Source organism: Nerophis lumbriciformis, linkage group LG10 (genome assembly GCF_033978685.3).
Source record: "Nerophis lumbriciformis linkage group LG10, RoL_Nlum_v2.1, whole genome shotgun sequence".
NCBI classification, from domain to species: Eukaryota; Metazoa; Chordata; class Actinopteri; order Syngnathiformes; family Syngnathidae; genus Nerophis; species Nerophis lumbriciformis.
The window spans coordinates 47,820,311-47,839,365 of NC_084557.2; the positions used below are offsets into that span (position 1 = coordinate 47,820,311).

Here is a 19,055-nt window from a genome sequence, read left to right on the forward strand (position 1 = left end):
TTAGACCAGTTGATCTGCCGTTTCTTTTCTTTTCTCCTCTGCTCCCCCCTACCCCTTGTGGAAGGGGAGACACACAGGTCCGGTGGCCATGGATGGGGTGCTGGCTGTCCGGGGTCGGGACCCGGGGTGGACCGCTCGCCTGTATATCGGTTGGGAACATCTCTGCGCTGCTGACCCGTCTCCGCTCGGGATGGTTTCCTACCGCCCCCACTGTGGACTGGACTCTTACTCTTATGCTGGATCCACTATGGACTGTACTCTCACAATATTATGTTAGACCCACTCGACATCCATTGCATTCGGTCTCCCTAGAGGGGGGGGGGGGGGTTACCCACATATGCGGTCCTCTCCAAGGTTTCTCATAGTCATTCACATCGACGTCCCACTGGGGTGAGTTTTTCCTTGCCCTTATGTGGGCTCTGTACCGAGGATGTCGTTGTGGCTTGTGCAGCCCTTTGAGACACTTGTGATTTAGGGCTATATAAATAAACATTGATTGATTGATAGTTTTTAGTTTCCTTTAATGCCAAACAAACACATACCAATCGTTGGTTAGAAGGCGATCGCCGAATTCGTCCTCGCTTTCTCCCGTGTCGCTGGCTGTCGTGTGGTTTTCATCGGTTTCGCTTGCATACGGTTCAAACCGATATGGCTCAATAGCTTCAGTTTCTTCTTCAATTTCGTTTTCGCAACCTGCCTCCACACTACAACCATCCGTTTCAATACATGCGTAATCTGTCGAATCGCTTAAGCCGCTGAAATCCGAGTCTGAATCCGAGCTAATGTCGCTATAGCTTGCTGTTCTAACTGCCATGTTTGTTTGTATTGGCATCACTATGTGACATCACAGGAAAATGGACGGGTGTATATAACGATGGTTAAAATCAGGCACTTTGAAGCTTTTTTTAGGGATATTGAGTAAAATTTTGAAGAAAACTTCGAAATATAAAATAAGCCACTGGGAACTGATTTTTAATGGTTTTAACCCTTCTGAAATTGTGATAATGTTCCCCTTTAACAGAGTATTCAGTCAGAAACTCAACCTTATAAATTGGGCATATGGTACTACAATTGGCCCTGAAAATTAACTCAGTCCTGAGTGTATTTTAATTGCTTCATATTTCGTGTATTATCTGTGCAGGACATGTAGAAGCCTTCACTGGACAATATCTGGCATGATTTCACATCAGAGCATTGTCCTTTGCGCTATAGGGCACATGTCAATGCAATTACAAAATACATCTAGGGAGGCAGGGGGAGGGCAGGAGGAAGATAAGGACAGTGAGTGTGTTATAATACTCTGTCCATGAGGGAAATTAAGGTTCATTGGTAGGGGAAAGCCATCCTTTCTCATTGTGTTTAATGAGCCACTGATGGCTAATGTGCATGGTTGATCAGCGAGAGCCCTCATTAGAGGACCATAAATGAAGACAATAATAAATAAAGAAAGGAGTTTGGCCCGTTTCCTCTAATTTAATCTTCCATGATAAGGAGGCGTTTTTTTTCTTGGACTTGGTTAAAAACACACAGATGCCATGTAATATCGCCATCATTTGGGAACAGGCTTGATTAACTAGAATAAAAAGGACCCACAGACAAAAAAATGACCGCTATTTATAAACGTAGACACAAAATCCCTATGACCTTACTTCAAAATGCATTTACAAAAGGCTACTTGCTGCAAGAACAAAACAATCGGAGGTGCTTCTGTATTTGGCCTATTAGCAACTCAAACTGGAATTGCTAGCAGTCATCTCAAAACATGAGGCTGTCCTAGTTGCATCCTATTAATGGCCCTCGGCCCCATCAATAAGGCATGTAGACGGCTCCTGGAGGCTGCCTGGCACGCTCTTTCACCCCACCTTGCTTTACAATATGCATGAGGATTTTGGCATGCCTTGCAAAGCTTCTCCTCAATGAATAACTGATGGGAAGGTATTCGTAAAACATAAAGTAGCTACATCTCCACCGCCTGCAACATGAGCGGGCCTGCAGCACTCCAGGCAGACTGGTTTATAAAACAGTTTGTGTATATGGAAAAGGTGAGGACAGGCCTTAATCAGGAAAATGCACCATGGTAGACGGCGACTGTGAATAAACCATACAACATTCTACTGTTCAAAGTAGAGCCAACAGACCGATATACATTATTCTGCTTGTAGAAGTTTGTAACATGCAATTAAATCAGACTAGTAACCCATTTGGCTTTTTATGATAAAGAAAAAAAATTGTCAACATTAAAAGAGATTTTTTTACCACCTCTGGACATTTCTAAACACCAACAGTAGGGATGTCCCGATCCGATATTTGGATCGGATCGGCAAGGCATGGGAAAATGCCGATCCAGATCCAGTTTAAAAAAAATCTTCGGTCCGTGTTTTCCAACGCACCGATTTAAATAATACATTCCACTTTTCTGCTGCTCCCTAATTTCCATTCCGCATTTTCCAACACACCTTCAACACATCCACAGGTCTGTGGATTCTCACACAGTTGCTTTTAGCTGCTGGCATTACACGACAGGCTCTTCTCAGTCTTTCCTGTGTCTCCCTCTTACAGACAGCGAGCGCACCTTCTTACACACGTCACATACTGTCACGTCATACGTCACATACTGTCACGACATACATCACATACGTATACGCCCTCTCCCAGCAGAGGTAGCAGCATGGCTAACGTTAGCTGTGATGCTAGCGCAGCCGCTAAGGTGCGCGCCTGCTCAAGCGTCCTCTGCGCACGGCAAATCTATGCCACGCACAAAATCAAATAAAAAAAAATAAGCGCATAACAATTTTCGACACACGGACACGACAGAGAAAACAGTTTTCGTCATCATTGTTCAAATATTGTAAAGTCTGTCGAGACGCTTATCTCCATTCGGTGCCACACGTCCACACCATCAAAATGCCGAGGCAAACATTTCCACATCAACACCGTATGAAAAAAATAGTGATTTTTTTTTAGTTGTGATTTCCTTCTCTGCATGAAAGTTTAAAAGTAGCATATATTAATGCAGTATGAAGAAGAATGTTTTAATGTAGACATGCAAGCCTTGAAAGAACATTTTGAAAATCAAGACTACATTTCCTGCAAATGGGTGCATTTCTACCCTATATTTTAACTTTAGATTTATTCTCATATCAAACTCTTTTGGCTGTCTTTTTGACACTTACATCCGGCGCCCCCCTCCACACCCTGGATTATAAATAATGTAAATAATTCAATGTGATTATCTTGTGTGATGACTGTATTATAATAATAATAATAACTGGGATTCATATAGCGCTTTTCTAAGTACCCAAAGTCGCTTTACATGTAGAACCCATCAATCATTCACACCTGGTGGTGGTAAGCTACTTTCATAGCCACAGCTGCCCTGGGGTAGACTGACGGAAACGTGGCTGCAATTTGCGCCAACGGCCCCTCCGACCACCACCTATCATTCATCATTCAATTCACCGGCGTGAGTGGCACCGGGGGCAAAGGGTGAAGTGTCCTGCCCAAGGACACAACGGCAGCGATTTTTTTGGATGGTAAGAGGCGGGGAGCGAACCTGCAACCCTCAGGTTTCTGGCATGGTTGCTCTACCCACTACGCCATGCCGCCCCGTCATTATCGTCGTATCATTATGATGATAGTATATATCTGATAGTATATATCTGTATCATGAATCAATTTAAGTGGACCCCGACTTGAACAAGTTGAAAAACTTATTCGGGTGTTACCATTTAGTGGTCAATTGTACGGAATATGTACTCCACTGTGCAACCTACTAATAAAAGTCTCAATCAATCAATCAAAACACATAGAATCATCATACTGCTGTGATTATATGCATCAAGTGTTCATTCAAGGCTAAGGCAAAATATCGAGATATATATTGTGTATCGCAATATGGCCTTAAAATATCGCAATATTAAAAAAAGGCCATATCGCCCAGCCCTAGTTCAATGATGCCATTTCTGTTTGTCATGTATAATTTGGTCTATTTTGTGTTTATCCTTGAATAAACAGGTCAGTTTCTTGTTACCAACCATTGTGTATTATTCAAACTCCCCTAATTCAGCTGGCTAGTTGTTATCAAGAGTACTAAAACCCTTTTCAACATGATTCTGACAACTAAGTAGGCTAAATAACTTTAAACTTTAATACATGCTCGGATAGGCCAGTATCGGGATCGGATCGGAAGTGCAGAAACAATATCGGTATCGGATCGGAAGTGCAAAAACCTGGATCGGGACATCCCTAACCAACAGTAACTAGAAACATACAGTATATTGATTAAAACTAGGCCTGAGCCAATAAATCAAACGATTAATGAATATTAACTCGATAAGTTTGTCATCATCAATAAATTGCCAGGTGCATGTGTGTTTGTTTTTTTCGTCTCTCAGCGCGTTTATTCAATAGCAAAATTCAATGAACGCAGTGAACCCTTTTTCAGTCGTCCACAATCTTTGTTTCAGTGGGCGGAGGTAGGACCGCTTGCTTGCACGCACACACAGCGCACGAAGAGTCGCGATTTGCTATTGTGAAGCACCGCAAGGTAACTAGTTAAAAAATTAGGAGGAAATAAGATGATTGCAAAGCCACCTGACCGGTGTGGAAATATATCAGATTCTATTGAACAAGGAAGTATGCCCAATTTGTTGGAATGTGAGTGATAGCAACAAAAACAACAACAACAATGCAAAACACATGACCCAAAACTGCAAAACTGCACTTCAAGATGCTCAATACTTATTGAAGTGCAATTTTTCCGAAAAGAGATTGCGAGTCCATTTTATTTTTATTGTTTTACTTATCTTGAACAATAAAAAGCTCTTGATTTTCTAATTAGTAATAAACAACTAATGAGAAATCAAAGTTTGTGTTTAAAAGGAATACCGTATTTTTCGGAGTATAAGTCGCACTGGAGTATAAGTCGCACCGGCCGAAAATGCATAATAAAGAAGGAAAAAAAACATATAAGTCGCACTGGAGTATAAGTCGCATTTTTGGGGGAAATTTATTTGATAAAAGCCAACACCGAGAATAGACATTTGAAAGGCAATTTAAAATAAATAAAGAATAGTGAACAACAGGCTGAATAAGTGTACGTTATATGAGGCATAAATAACCAACTGGTATGTTAACGTAACATATTATGGTAAGAGTCATTCAAATAACTATAACATATAGAACATGTTATACGTTTACCAAACAATCTGTCACTCCTAATCGCTAAATCCCATGAAATCTTATACGTCTAGTCCAGGGGTCGGCAACCTTTACCAGTCAAAGAGCCATTTTGACCAGTTTTACAAATCAAAGAAATCAATGGGAGCCACAAAAATCTTTTGAAATTTAAAATGAAATGACACTGCATACAAAGTTTTTTTTTTGCTTTGTGTTATGTATAAACCAAGGGCCTCGAGTTTTGTATGAATGGCGCTTGACAGCGTCATACTTGTCAACCTCCCGATTTTTCCAGCATACTACGAAATTCAGGGCAACTATTCTCTCGAACGTGCCGTGATGGTACAGCATTTAGCGCCCACTATATCCAGCTTCCCGGCCCAACCACACGTGGTATGGGACTTCTGCTTGCTCACGTAAATGACAACAAGGCATACTTGGTCAACAACCACACAGATTACACTAACGGTGGCGGTATAAACTTTAACACTCTTACTAATAATGCGCCACACTGTGAACCCACATCAAACAAGAAAGACAAACACATTTCGGGAGAACATCTGCACCGTAACACAACATAAACACAACAGAACAAATACCCAGAATCCCATGCAGCCCTGACCCTTCCGGGCTACATTATACACCCCTGCTACCAAACCCCGCCCACCTCAACCGACGCACGGAGGGGGGCGGGGAGCAAGGTTGGGGTGGGGGCGGGGTTTGGTGGGAGCAGGGGTGTACAATGTAGCCAGGAAGAGTCAGTGCTGCATGGGATTCTGGGTATTTGTTCTGTTGTGTTTATGTTGTGTTACGGTGCAGATGTTCTCCCGAAATGTGTTCGTCATTCTTGTTTGGTTTTGGTTCAAAGTGTGGCGCATTATTAGTAAGAATGTTAAAGTTGTTTTATATAGCCACCGTCAGTGTAACCTGTGTGGCTGTTGACCAAGTATGCATTGCTGTCACTTACGTGTGCAAGCAGAAGATGCATATAGTATAACAAGTGTTGAGCTGGTACGCTGTTAATACAGATTGTAGAGGGCGCCAAATGTTGTACCATCATGGCACGCCCTTGTTATAGCTGTAAGGGTGAAAATCGGTGAATATTAATCCCGGGAGTTTTCTGCGAGAGGCACTAAAATCCGGAAGTCTCACGGGAAAATTGGGGGGTTCAGCAAGTAAGCTGCTGAGCCGCATCAGAGTGATCAAAGAGCCGCATGCGGCTCCGGAGCCGCGGGTTGCCGACCCCTGGTCTAGTCTCTTACGTGAATGAGATAAATAATATTATTTGATATTGTACGCTAATGTGTTAATAATTTCACACATAAGTCGCTCCTGAGTATAAGTCGCACCCCCGGCCAAACTATGAAAAAAAATGCGACTTATAGTCAGAAAAATACGGTAGTTGCATTAATATCATTGTATATTATGATTACATTAGTGCAGTGGTTCTCAACCTTTTTTCAGTGATGTACCGTATTTTTCGGACTACAAGTCGCAGTTTTTTTTTCATAGTTCGGCCGGGCTCCAGTGCGACTTATATATGTTTTTTTCCTTTTTTATTATGTATTGTCGGCAGGTGCGACTTATACTCCGGTGCGACTTATACTCCGAAAAATACGGTACCCCCTGTGAACATTTTTTTTAATTCAAGTACCCCCTAATCAGAGCAAAGCATTTTTGGTTGAAAAAAAGAGATAAAGAAGTAAAATACAGCACTATGTCATCAGTTTCTAATTTATTAAATTGTATAACAGTGCAAAATATTGCTCATTTGTTGTGGTCTTTCTTGAACTATTTGGAAAAAAAGATATACAAATAACTAAAAACGTGTTGAAAAATAAACAAGTGATTCAATTATAAATAAAGATTTATACACATAGAAGTAATCATCAACTTAAAGTGCCCTCTTTGGGGATTGTAATAGAGATCCATCTGGATTCATGAACTTAATTCTAAACATTTCTTTACAAAAAAAGACATTTTTAACATCAATATTTATGGAACATGTCCACAAAAAAATCTATCTGTCAACACTGAATATTGCATTGTTGCATTTCTTTTCACAGTTCTTTTTGACAGACATTTTAGTGAGGGTCAAACCATCATTGCATGGGGGAAACTCTGGGTTTATGGTAATGAATGGAATAGCCTACTCGATTTGATGTTCTGTTTATGAACTTACATTCATATTTTGTTGAGGTATAATTCAATAAATATATTTATAAAGGATTTTTGAATTGTTGCTATTTTTAGAATATTTAAAAAAAATCTCACGTACCCCTTGGCATACCTTAAAGTACCCACAGGGGTACACGTACCTCCATTTGAGAACCACTGCATTAGTGTTTCATTTGGTTTCAAAATAATGCAGACAATAACATCGTTTGTCTGCAATAATTTGAGGGACCATAAATAGTCCAGAAAATGGTATCACTGGACCAGACCTGCAAAGGACAAACAACTATAGATCTAATGACTCCCATACTGTTCAATGGCATCGCTTCATAATGAAGCATCTGTATCGTATCATCTACACAGAGAAAAACTGGTCTGCATTTGTTAAGTGGAATAGAACATCTGGTTCACACCAACAAGGAAAAAAAAAAATCAATTCCCTCAAGAAACTCCCTGGAACAAATTCTAGGGAGGAATCATCCTGGAACAAAAAGTCCCCAAGAGGGCATCAATTGAATTCCAATACGTTGCTCCAATCATGGAATAAACTTGCAGGGCCAGCCTCTGCTAAAGACTCTGCAAGTGTAGTCGATCACTGATAGCGTGAGGGTGAAACCAATCTTCGCTGCACTGAGAGGGTGCTGATCAATGAGTAACAGATGGTGTTTTTAAGGCGGTGATGAACACCAAGTGCTTTCCTGGTGTGCGGCAGAACCGTAATGGCCGACTACACTCTGCACCGCTTCAGCTTTAGCTGAATGCGTTCTGCTCACGCTCAGCCTTTTAATTCCCCACAGCTATCCGGGTCAGCAGTGAGGGATGAGGCTCCTCGTTAAAACCTTAACCAATTAAAGCAATACAGGCTGAGAGGAGGATTCTCAAGAGCTCTCAGGCTCTCATTTATAAACACACAACAAGGCAGTGAAGATGCCACGGAGACCAAAGCAGAAGCAACTCAAGAGCTTGGCGCTCCACTTGTCGCATATATCACTAGAATTTATTTTGAAACAAAACAGAAATACTGCATACTTTATGTTTAAAGAGGCACTAATAATAAGAAAGTATAGATCGCAGCTCAGGATACACACATTATTTAGTTCTTTATGCCACAAACCAGGGTCAAAAAAGGAATAAAAAGGTATAGTAAAAAGGTAAAGTATACACACGGTGAGTGGCAGATTGGGAAGTCCACGTACCCCGATGATGGCATTTAGCTCAGTCATAGTGACTTGCTTTGCCCGCTCCACTGCCTGAGCAACCTGCTGTTGGTGCTATGGAAGAAGACAGAGACAAAATTAGGACATCTTGCAGCACCCAATGTCAAGTTCATGCTTTATATCCATGGCTGCATTTGCAAATAATATAACCACAAATATTGTATACAATTACAGTGGAACGTCCAACCTTCAACAATTTGAATACAGCCCAAATTCGGGGGTAAATATTAGAGATGTCCGATAATGGCTTTTTTACCTATATCCGATATTGTCCAACTCTTAATTACCGATACAGATAACAACCGATACCGATATATACAGTCTTGAAATGAACACATTATTATGCCTAATTTTGTTGTGATGCCCCGCTGGATGCATTAAACCAGGGGTGCTCATTACGTCGATCGCGATCTACCGGTCGATCTCGGAGGGTGTGTCAGTCGATCACCAGCCAGGCATTAAAAAAATAGTCCTAAAAATGAGCGATCATAAATCTTCACTATGACGTCACTTTCGTCACTTGATTGACATTCACGGCACCCGAGGGTCTTCTGAGGTGACGCTGGCTGCTGCCGGCTCATTAAAATGACCGACTGGAAGGCGAGAAACACTTTATTTCAACAGACTCTGGCGCCGTACCTGTCGTCAAAACTCCAAAGACCGACTGCACAGTTGCACAATAAAAGCTCTGCTTCATCCTGCCTGCGCTACCAAAAGAAGAGTCTCAGAAAGCTGGCGTGCACAAGCTAGCAAGCTACGGAGTTTGCCGACAATGTATTCCTTGTAAAGTGTATACAAAGGAGTACGGAAGCTGGACAAATAAGATGCCAAAAACCAACCACTTTCATGTGGTATTAGACAGAAAGGAGGACTTTTTTTCTCCTCCATTCGAAATAGCTCATCACAATCAGGTAATACACCAACTTATATTCTTGTCTTCATGAAAGAAAGGAATCTATATGTGTTAAACATGCTTGTATTATCTTCAACCACCTTTAAGTTGTTAACAATATTAACTATATGTGTTAAACATGCTTGTATTATCTTTAACCACCTTTAAGTTGTTAACAATATTAACTATATGTGTTAAACATGCTTGTATTATCTTTAACCACCTTTAAGTTGTTAACAAATTAACTATATGTGTTAAACATGCTTGTTTTATCTTTAACCACCTTTAAGTTGTTAACAATATTAACTATTTGTGTTAAACATGCTTGTATTATTTTTAACCACCTTTAACTTGTTAACAAAATTAACTATATGTGTTAAACATGCTTGCATTATCTTTAAACACCTTTAACTTGTTAACAATATTAACTATATGTATTAAACATACTTGTATTATCATCAAACACCTTTAATGTATTAACAATATTAACTATATGTGTTAAACATGCTTGCATTATCTTTAAACACCTTTAACTTGTTAACAATATTAACTATATGTATTAAACATACTTATATTATCATTAAACACCTTTAATGTATTAACAATATTAACTATATGTGTTAAACATGCTTGTATTATCTTTAACCACCTTTAAGTTGTTAACAATATTAACTATATGTGTTAAACATGCTTGTATTATCTTTAACCACCTTTAAGTTGTTAACAATATTAACTATATGTGTTAAACATGCTTGTATTATCTTTAACCACCTTTAAGTTGTTAACAATATTAACTATATGTGTTAAACATGCTTGTTTTATCTTTAACCACCTTTAAGTTGTTAACAATAGTAACTATTTGTGTTAAACATGCTTGTATTATTTTTAACCACCTTTAACTTGTTAACAAAATTAACTATATGTGTTAAACATGCTTGCATTATCTTTAAACACCTTTAACTTGTTAACAATATTAACTATATGTATTAAACATACTTGTATTATCATTAAACACCTTTAATGTATTAACAATATTAACTATATGTGTTAAACATGCTTGCATTATCATTAAACACCTTTAACTTGTTAACAAAAACATATATTTCATAAATAAGTAAATATAAATTATATATATGAATGAGGTAGATCCCCACGACTTGATCAATTGAAAAGTAGCTCGCCTGCAGAAAAAGTGTGAGCACCCCTGCATTAAACAATGTAACAAGGTTTTCCAAAATAAATCAACTCAAGTTATGGAAAGAAATGCCAACATGGCACTGCCATATTTATTATTGAAGTCACAAAGTGCATTATTTTTTTTTAACATGCCTGAAAACAATAACAGTGCAATACTTTTTTATAACATGGTCACTACTGCCTAGTTTCTCTTGTTATATTCTTATTTTACTGTTATATTTTTATTCTCATTGTTGCCTTTTATTTTTATTCTTATTGTAATATTTTTCTATTCTGTTTCCATTTATACCCCCATTATTTACTTTTTAAATTCCATCTCAATTCTGTCCACTGCTGCTGGAATTTTAATTTTCCTGAGGGAACTCTCTTGAAGGAATCAATAAAGTACTATCTATCTATCTATCCAAACAGCAGCTTGGAATTTGGGACATGAGACTATAAGGAGGTTGAGGTGGGTGGGGTAGGGAGTAGCGGGGGTGTTTATATTGTAGAGTTAGTACTGCAAGGGATTCTGGGTATTTGTTCTGTTGTGTTTATGTTGTGTTACGGTGCGGATGTTCTCCCGAAATGTGTTTGTCATTCTTGTTTGGTGTGGGTTCACAGTGTGGCGCATATTTGTAACAGTGTTAAAGTTGTTTATACGGCCACCCTCAGTGTGACCTGTATGGCTGTTGAACAAGTATGCCTTGCATTAATTTGTGATGAAAACAGCCGGTAGATATTATGTGACTCGGACGTCACCCACGCAAAGGAAATGCCTTTAAGGTTTATTGGCACTCTGTACCTCTCCCTACGTCCGTGTACACAGCGGCGTTTTAAAACGTCATACATTTTACTTTTAGAAACCGATAATTATGAAACCGATACCCATAATTTCCGATATTACATTTTAAAGCATTTATCGGCCGATAATATCGGACATCCCAAGTAGGGATGTCCCGATCCAGGTTTTTGCACTTCCGATCCGATACCGATACTGACCGATACCGATACTGACCGATACTGGCCTATCCGAGCATGTATTAAAGTTTAAAGTTATTTAGCCTACTTAGTTGTCAGAATCATGTTGAAAAGGGTTTTAGTACTCTTGATAACAACTAGCCAGCTGAATTAGGGGAGTTTGAATAATACACAATGGTTGGTAACAAGAAACTGACCTGTTTATTCAAGGATAAACACAAAATAGACAAAATTATACATGACAAACAGAAATGGCATCATTGAACTAGGGCTGGGCGATATGGCCTTTTTTTAATATTGCGATATTTTAAGGCCATATTGCGATACACAATATATATGTGGATATTTTGCCTTAGCCTTGAATGAACACTTGATGCATATAATCACAGCAGTATGATGATTCTATGTGTTTTGATTGATTGATTGAGACTTTTATTAGTAGGTTACACAGTGAAGTACATATTCCGTACAATTGACCACTAAATGGTAACACCCCAATAAGTTTTTCAACTTGTTTAAGTCAGGGTCCACTTAAATTGATTCATGATACAGATATATACTATCAGATATATACTATCATCATAATACAGTCATCACACAAGATAATCACATTGAATTATTTACATTATTTATAATCCGGGGTGTGGAGGGGGGCGCCGGATGTAAGTGTCAAAAAGACAGCCAAAAGAGTTTGATATGAGAATAAATCTAAAGTTAAAATATAGGGTAGAAATGCACTCATTTGCAGGAAATGTAGTCTTGATTTTCAAAATGTTCTTTCAAGGCTTGCATGTCTACATTAAAACATTCTTCTTCATACTGCATTAATATATGCTACTTTTAAACTTTCATGCAGAGAAGGAAATCACAACTAAAAAAATCACTCATTTTTTCATACGGTGTTGATCTGGAAATGTTTGCCATTTTGATGGTGTAGACGTGTGGCACCGAATGGAGATAAGCGTCTCGACAGACGTTACAATATTTGAACAATGATTGACGAAAACTGTTGTCTCTGTCGTGTCCGTGTGTCGAAAATTGTTATGCGTTTATTTTTTTATTTGATTTTGTGCGTGGCATAGATTTGCCGTGCGCAGAGGACGCTTGAGCAGGCGCGCACCTTAGCGGCTGCGCTAGCATCACAGCTAACGTTAGCCATGCTGCTACCTCGCTCTCTGCTCGGGGAGGACGTATACGTATGTGACGTATGACGTGACAGTATGTGACGTATGACGTGAGGGTATGTGACGTGTGTAAGAAGGTGCGCTTGCTGTCTGTGAGAGGGAGACACAGGAAAGAGTGAGAAGATGTGTAATGCCAGCAGCTAAAAGCAACTGCGTGAGAATTGTGGATGTGTTGAAGGTGTGCTGGAAAATGCGGAACGGAAATTACGGAGCAGCAGAAAAGTGGAATGTATTATTTAAATAGGTGCGTTGGAAAACACGGACCGGAGTTTTTTTTTAACTGGATCTGGATCGGCATTTTTCCATGCCTTGCCGATACGCAATTTTTGGCAAATATTGGCAGCCGATCCGATCCAAATATCGGATCGGGACATCCCTAATCCCAAGTAAATATGCCTCTGAAGCCAGCATGTGTGACAGCAAAGAACGATTATTTCCTATGAGAAAAATCACGGTCAAACCCAAAGCGCATCCTTGAACAAATTGTGTGGACTTCACTGTTGTATATTTATCCTAAAGTAGTAGCTTTCAAAGTAGTGCATTTATGGAGAGTCGCATTCAAGCTTACCTCTTGTGACAGGAAAGGCATAATTTGTGCTAAAATAGCGTTGAGCCGTTTGGCAATCTCCGTCTGGAAAACAACAGAGGAGCAAAATGAGAGAAAAATATTAAAAAACAGACAATGGGCTTCACATAACCCCGCCTTTAATGTTTACACCGATTAAGTCAATTACTGCAGCAATCAGAACTGCTTGACTCAACATCCTCTAAACAGCGTGATATTGACATTTGAAAGATTTAAAACATTAGGAGAGCCCAGGGGGATGGAGCACAGCTGTGCTGAGAGTGCACTCCATGCTAAACGGATATTAGGCAGCAGAGTGCTGCTGGATTGAGAGGATCCTCACTCGCTCTGCCCTCCTTCCCCTCGTCTGAGAGTGCACCGTCCTGCACTTAACCTCCATGTTAAACCGCACAACCACACCCCAGGAAGTGAAGCCCACTAAGCAAATTTTATGCTTTACTTACATGTGACATTTCATGCAGTTTGCATGCACGATGTAAAAATTACACACCCTACTGACCTCAAGGGGACCACACAACAGATTTATCAATACTATTAGAGGCAAAGCTGCCTTTTTCCTGGACCATTCGTCATTGCAAAGCAACTGCCACCACCCTCCAAGTCCCCAATCCATCCACAGAGGCCTGCCTCCATTCTTCTGCATGTCTACCCAGTGTCATGGCAACGGCTGCAGCCCTATCTTGCTGGGATCATTATGCAAATGGAACCTCTCCTTGACCGTAACAGGCTTTAAAATCATATTACGTGCTTGGAGGCAGGTCATTAAATTGAATTTTCGGCCTGTCGATCACATGAATGCTGCAAATGGTTGAAAAAAAAAAGAAAAAAGAAAAAGCGCAGCAGGAGGAGGACATATGCAGAGGGGGTGTGATCAACCTCCCCCTTGTAAAAACACTGCACAGCTGGCTTGCGCTGCCTCCTCTTTTCTTCCAAGGATGGAAGATGAGTGTTCAGGTTCAAGCTCTGCACTGGGAGCCGAAAAATAACAGTGCCAAAGCTACATCATCTATGGAATTTATGAGCTGCAGTTCATCCCAGGGCCACTGCGGAACACAAACACATCACAGGGATTTGCTGGGATTTTTCATTTGGAGCAGCGCGCACACATACGCACATAGTGCACCTTGCCGACCGCCAGCTTATTTATTACACATGGCAGAAATGCCAGGCGGTTTTGGCAGCCTGACGAATTACCTCTGAGCAGAGCCAGAGAGATTGGAGAGTAATGTGTAACAGAACGAGACCTGCTGACCCAAGCTGCAGCATGGATAGCTACTTAGCATGGCCAGCCAGACGGACAAAAAACAAGCAGAAAAAGAGGACAAAATATCTAATATAATAGCATGAAAGCATGTGATGAGTCAAATTAATGCCAGAACTCTATAATGTACCTATTAGGGTTGTACGGTATACCGGTATTAGCGTACCTGCCAACTTTTGAAATCAGAAAAACCTAGTAGCCAGGGTCCAGGGGCCGCAGGCCCCAGTAGGTCCAGGACAAAGTCCTGGTGGGGGGTTCAGGTTCGCCCCCCGACGCAAAATGATTATTAGCATTCAGACAGGTTAAAATGTTGCTAAAACCATCACTTTTCTATCAGTCACAGTGACTTTTCAAAACAAAAACATTACAGCAAAAATCATATGGGTTGATTGACATGTTTATTCTGTAAGCTAACTTCAATAGTTTGAAATTATTTTGACAGTTAATGCCAGTTATCCTGTCAACCTTTCACAAGACTTCAATTTGTTAATTGAAAGTATAAACAGTATAAACACTTTTTACAGTAAACAAATGGTGTCATTATTAACTTTCTGTCCAAGCTTGTATAATCTACTGCCTTGTTCAATTGTAAAAAATATTCTGTGCCTAAAATTCACATTTCTATCACAATTATCATACTGTAAACATGGTAAGCTAACTTCATTAAAATTAATAGTCCTGTCAATAGCATGGAATTACAATTCAAATGTAGTTTTTTTGTAAGCCTTTCAAAAGAATTCAAAATATGAAAAATTACCGGTAATGAAAATTAATTTAAGCCATCAGACACTTGAAAAGTGGCACATCACATCTCTAATGTAATCATTTGAACTTTTCAACAGAAATAGCACTGCAAAAATATTAAGGACATACTTCTGTATTTTGGTAGTTATGCTGTCAACATTTAACAAGATTTCTTCAACTTGGACTTGAAAGCATAAATAGTATAAACACTTTTAACAGTATAACAGTACTAAACAATTCCAATAGATAAAATTGGTGTCATTACCTTTTTGTGGCTAAAATCCAAATGTATTCTATCAGATTGAAGTCCATGCTCAATTATTGCCTCCGTAAATAAAACTTCGGCATTTATCACATCCAAAGAATCTGTTTGGGCGACGAAAAACGTTGAAAGTTTTCCACTTGTATCGCTAGCAACGGCATTAGACTTGTGTTTTTTTGTCCCAACGTGGTCTTTTACATCGCTAATTCCTCCGTGTCCGATCGAAAAATCTTGTCTGCGCAAGGTGCAATTCGCGTAGTTTTCACCCTTTTTGGAACGGATAATTATTCCCGGATAGGCTTTTGAATATTCTTCACGGAATGACTGCAGTTTTCTTTTCGGTTTAAGACTCGTTTGCGATTTTTCTCCGGCTGATTCCATGATCGTTCGCTCGTTTGGAAACAATGGCCTCGTGCTTGGCAGCGGTGCTATAAATAGCCTCGCGCATGGCATTCGGAATGGCTCGATAGGAAGTTACGGGAAGCAGTGTCGATTGTCATTGTTGTTACGCGATTTCGTGAATAAAACTTAAAAAAAAATTATTTTTTTTAATTAATGAAAAACCGTATTTTTTATCACTGCAACCGTAACCCGGAATAGGTTGATGAAAACCGTACTTATTACGGGAAAACCGGAGTAGTTGGCAGGTATGTATTAGTATAGTACCGCGATACTAATGAATCATATTCGGTACTGTAACGCCTCTGAAAGGTACCGGTCCTGCGCCGCCGTCGTCACTTTGTGTCATTGCTGGTTTTACGAGCAGAGGAGCATGTTCAACAGCGCACAATCACAGAGTACTTACAAACAGACACATTGTGTAGACAGAAAAGGGAGAACGGATGCATTTTCCTTTAAAAACTGACGGCAAAGGTGAAGTTATAACACTGAAAAGCCTTAAGGAAGAGGTGCTATAAGACATTGATTGATTGATTGATTGAAACTTTTATTAGTAGATTGCACAGTTCGGTACTTATTCCGTACAATTGACCACTAAATGGTAGGGGTGTAACGGTACGTGTTTTGTATTGAACCGTTTCGGTACGGGGCTTTCGGTTCTGTACCGAACGAGTTTCTAAGCTAAAGTCTTAACAAGCTGCTTTGCTCCTTCTGCCTCTGTCTCAGCACCCAGCATTGTCCCACCCACACAACCATCTGATTGGTACACACAAAGCGGTAACAGCCAATCAGCAGTGCGTATTCAGAGCGCATGTAGTCAGTGTTTAGCGTTTAGCAGGTAATCATCAGGACTCTCCCCAAATGATAATAAACACCTCCCAGTCAACTACTAGTAACATCACTATGAGCCCGTTGACCTTCTAGAAACTTAAACTGCAGCTCAGCTCGCTTGCAGTCCTGGCTTGAGGTGAAGGCTAATTAGCTTTTAGCGTAGCGTTAGCTCACTTTGCGGTGTGTGTGTGTAGTCTTTCCTATTGCAATATTTTTTCAGCTATAGTTACATTAAAGGGGAACATTATCACAATTTCAGATGGAAAATGCCGATCCAGATCCAGTTTTAAAAAAAACTCCGGTCCGTGTTTTCCAACGCACCAATTTAAATAATACATTCCACTTTTCTGCTGCTCCCTAATTTCCGTTCCGCATTTTCCAGCACACCTTCAACACATCCACAGGTCTGTGGATTCTCACGCAGTTGCTTTTAGCTGCTGGCATTACACGACAGGCTCTTCTCACTCTTTCCTGTGTCTCCCTCTCACAGACAGCAAGTGCACCTTCTTACACACGCCACATACTGTCACGTCATACATCACGTACGTATACGTCCTCCCCGAGCAGAGAGGTAGCAGCGTGGCTAACGTTAGCTGTGATGCTAGCGCAGCCGTGTGACCAACGTTCTCTCTAAGGTGTGCAATTACGCTCTGCTCAAGCGTCCTCTGCGCACGGCAAATCTATGCCACGCACAAAATCAAATAAAAAAATAAGCGCTAAACAATTTTCGACACACGGACACGACAGAGAAAACCGTTTTCGTCATCATTGTTCAAATATTGTAACGTCTGTCGAGACGCTTATCTCCATTCGGTGCCACACGTCCACACCATCAAAATGCCGAGACAAAAATTTCCAGATCAACACCGTATGAAAAAATTAGTGATTTTTTTAGTTGTGATTTCCTTCTCTGCATGAAAGTTTAAAAGTAGCATATATTAATGCAGTATGAAGAAGAATGTTTTAATGTAGACACATAGAATCATCATACTGCTGTGATTATATGCATCAAGTGTTCATTCAAGGCTAAGGCAAAATATCCAAATATATATGGTGTATCGTGACATGGCCTTAAAATATCGCAATATTAAAAAAAGGCCATATCGCCCAGCCCTAGTTCAATGATGCCGTTTCTGTTTGTCATGTATAATTTTGTCTATTTTGTGTTTATTCTTGAATAAACAGGTCAGTTTCTTGTTACCAACCATTGTGTATTATTCAAACTCACCTAATTCAGCTGGCTAGTTGTTATCAAGAGTACTAAAACCCTTTTCAACATGATTCCGACAACTAAGTAGGCTAAATAACTTTAAACTTTAATACATGCTCGGATAGGCCAGTATCGGTGAGTATCGGTATCGGATCGGAAGTGCAAAAACAATATCGGTATCGGATCGGAAGTGCAAAAACCTGGATCGGGACATCCATAATATAAACGCAACACTTGTTTTTGCTCCCATTTTTCACGAGTTGAACTCAAAGATCTAAAACTTTTACTATATACACAAGACACCTATTCCTCTCAAATATTGTTCACAAATCTGTCTAAATCTGTGTTAGTGAGCACTTCTTCTTTGCCAAGATAATCCATCCCAATTTACAGGTGTGGCAAGATGCTGATTAAACAGCATTATTATTGCGCAGGTGTGCCTTAGGCTGCCCACAATAATATCAGACTGCCGATATTATCGGCCGATAAATGCTTTAAAATGTAATATCGGAAATTATCGGTATCGGATTCAAAAAGTAAAATTTATGACTAAAACACCGCTGTACAGAGTGGTACACGGACGTAGGGAGAAGTACAGAGCCCCAATAAACCTTAAAGGCACTGCCTTTGCGTGCCGGCCCAGTCACATAATATCTGCGGCTTTTCACACACACAAGTTAATGCCATGCATACTTGGTCAACAGCCATGCAGGTCACACTGAGGGTGGCCGTATAAACAACTTTAACACTGTTACAAATATGCGCCACACTGTGAACCCACACCAAACAAGAATGACAAACACATTTCGGGAGAACATTCGCACAGTAACACAACATAAACACAACAGAACAAATACCCAGAACCCCTTGCAGCACTAACTCTTCCGGGACGCTACAATATACACCCCCGCTACATCTCAACCCCACTCCCTCAACCTCCTCATGCTCTCTCAGGGAGA

General features: G+C 40.0%; 1 protein-coding gene across 1 annotated transcript in view; it reads right to left on the reverse strand.

The window, feature by feature from the left end:
- tle3a (TLE family member 3, transcriptional corepressor a) overlaps nucleotides 1-19,055 on the reverse strand; it is an 85,137-nt gene that overhangs the window by 43,477 nt on the left and 22,605 nt on the right. Inside the window, exons 6-7 of the mRNA XM_072913983.1 lie at nucleotides 13,372-13,434; nucleotides 8,550-8,624 (exon numbers count right to left, since the gene is read on the reverse strand). Of these exons, the coding sequence (XP_072770084.1) occupies nucleotides 8,550-8,624; nucleotides 13,372-13,434 (138 nt within the window). The remainder of the gene's footprint in view (nucleotides 1-8,549; nucleotides 8,625-13,371; nucleotides 13,435-19,055) is intronic.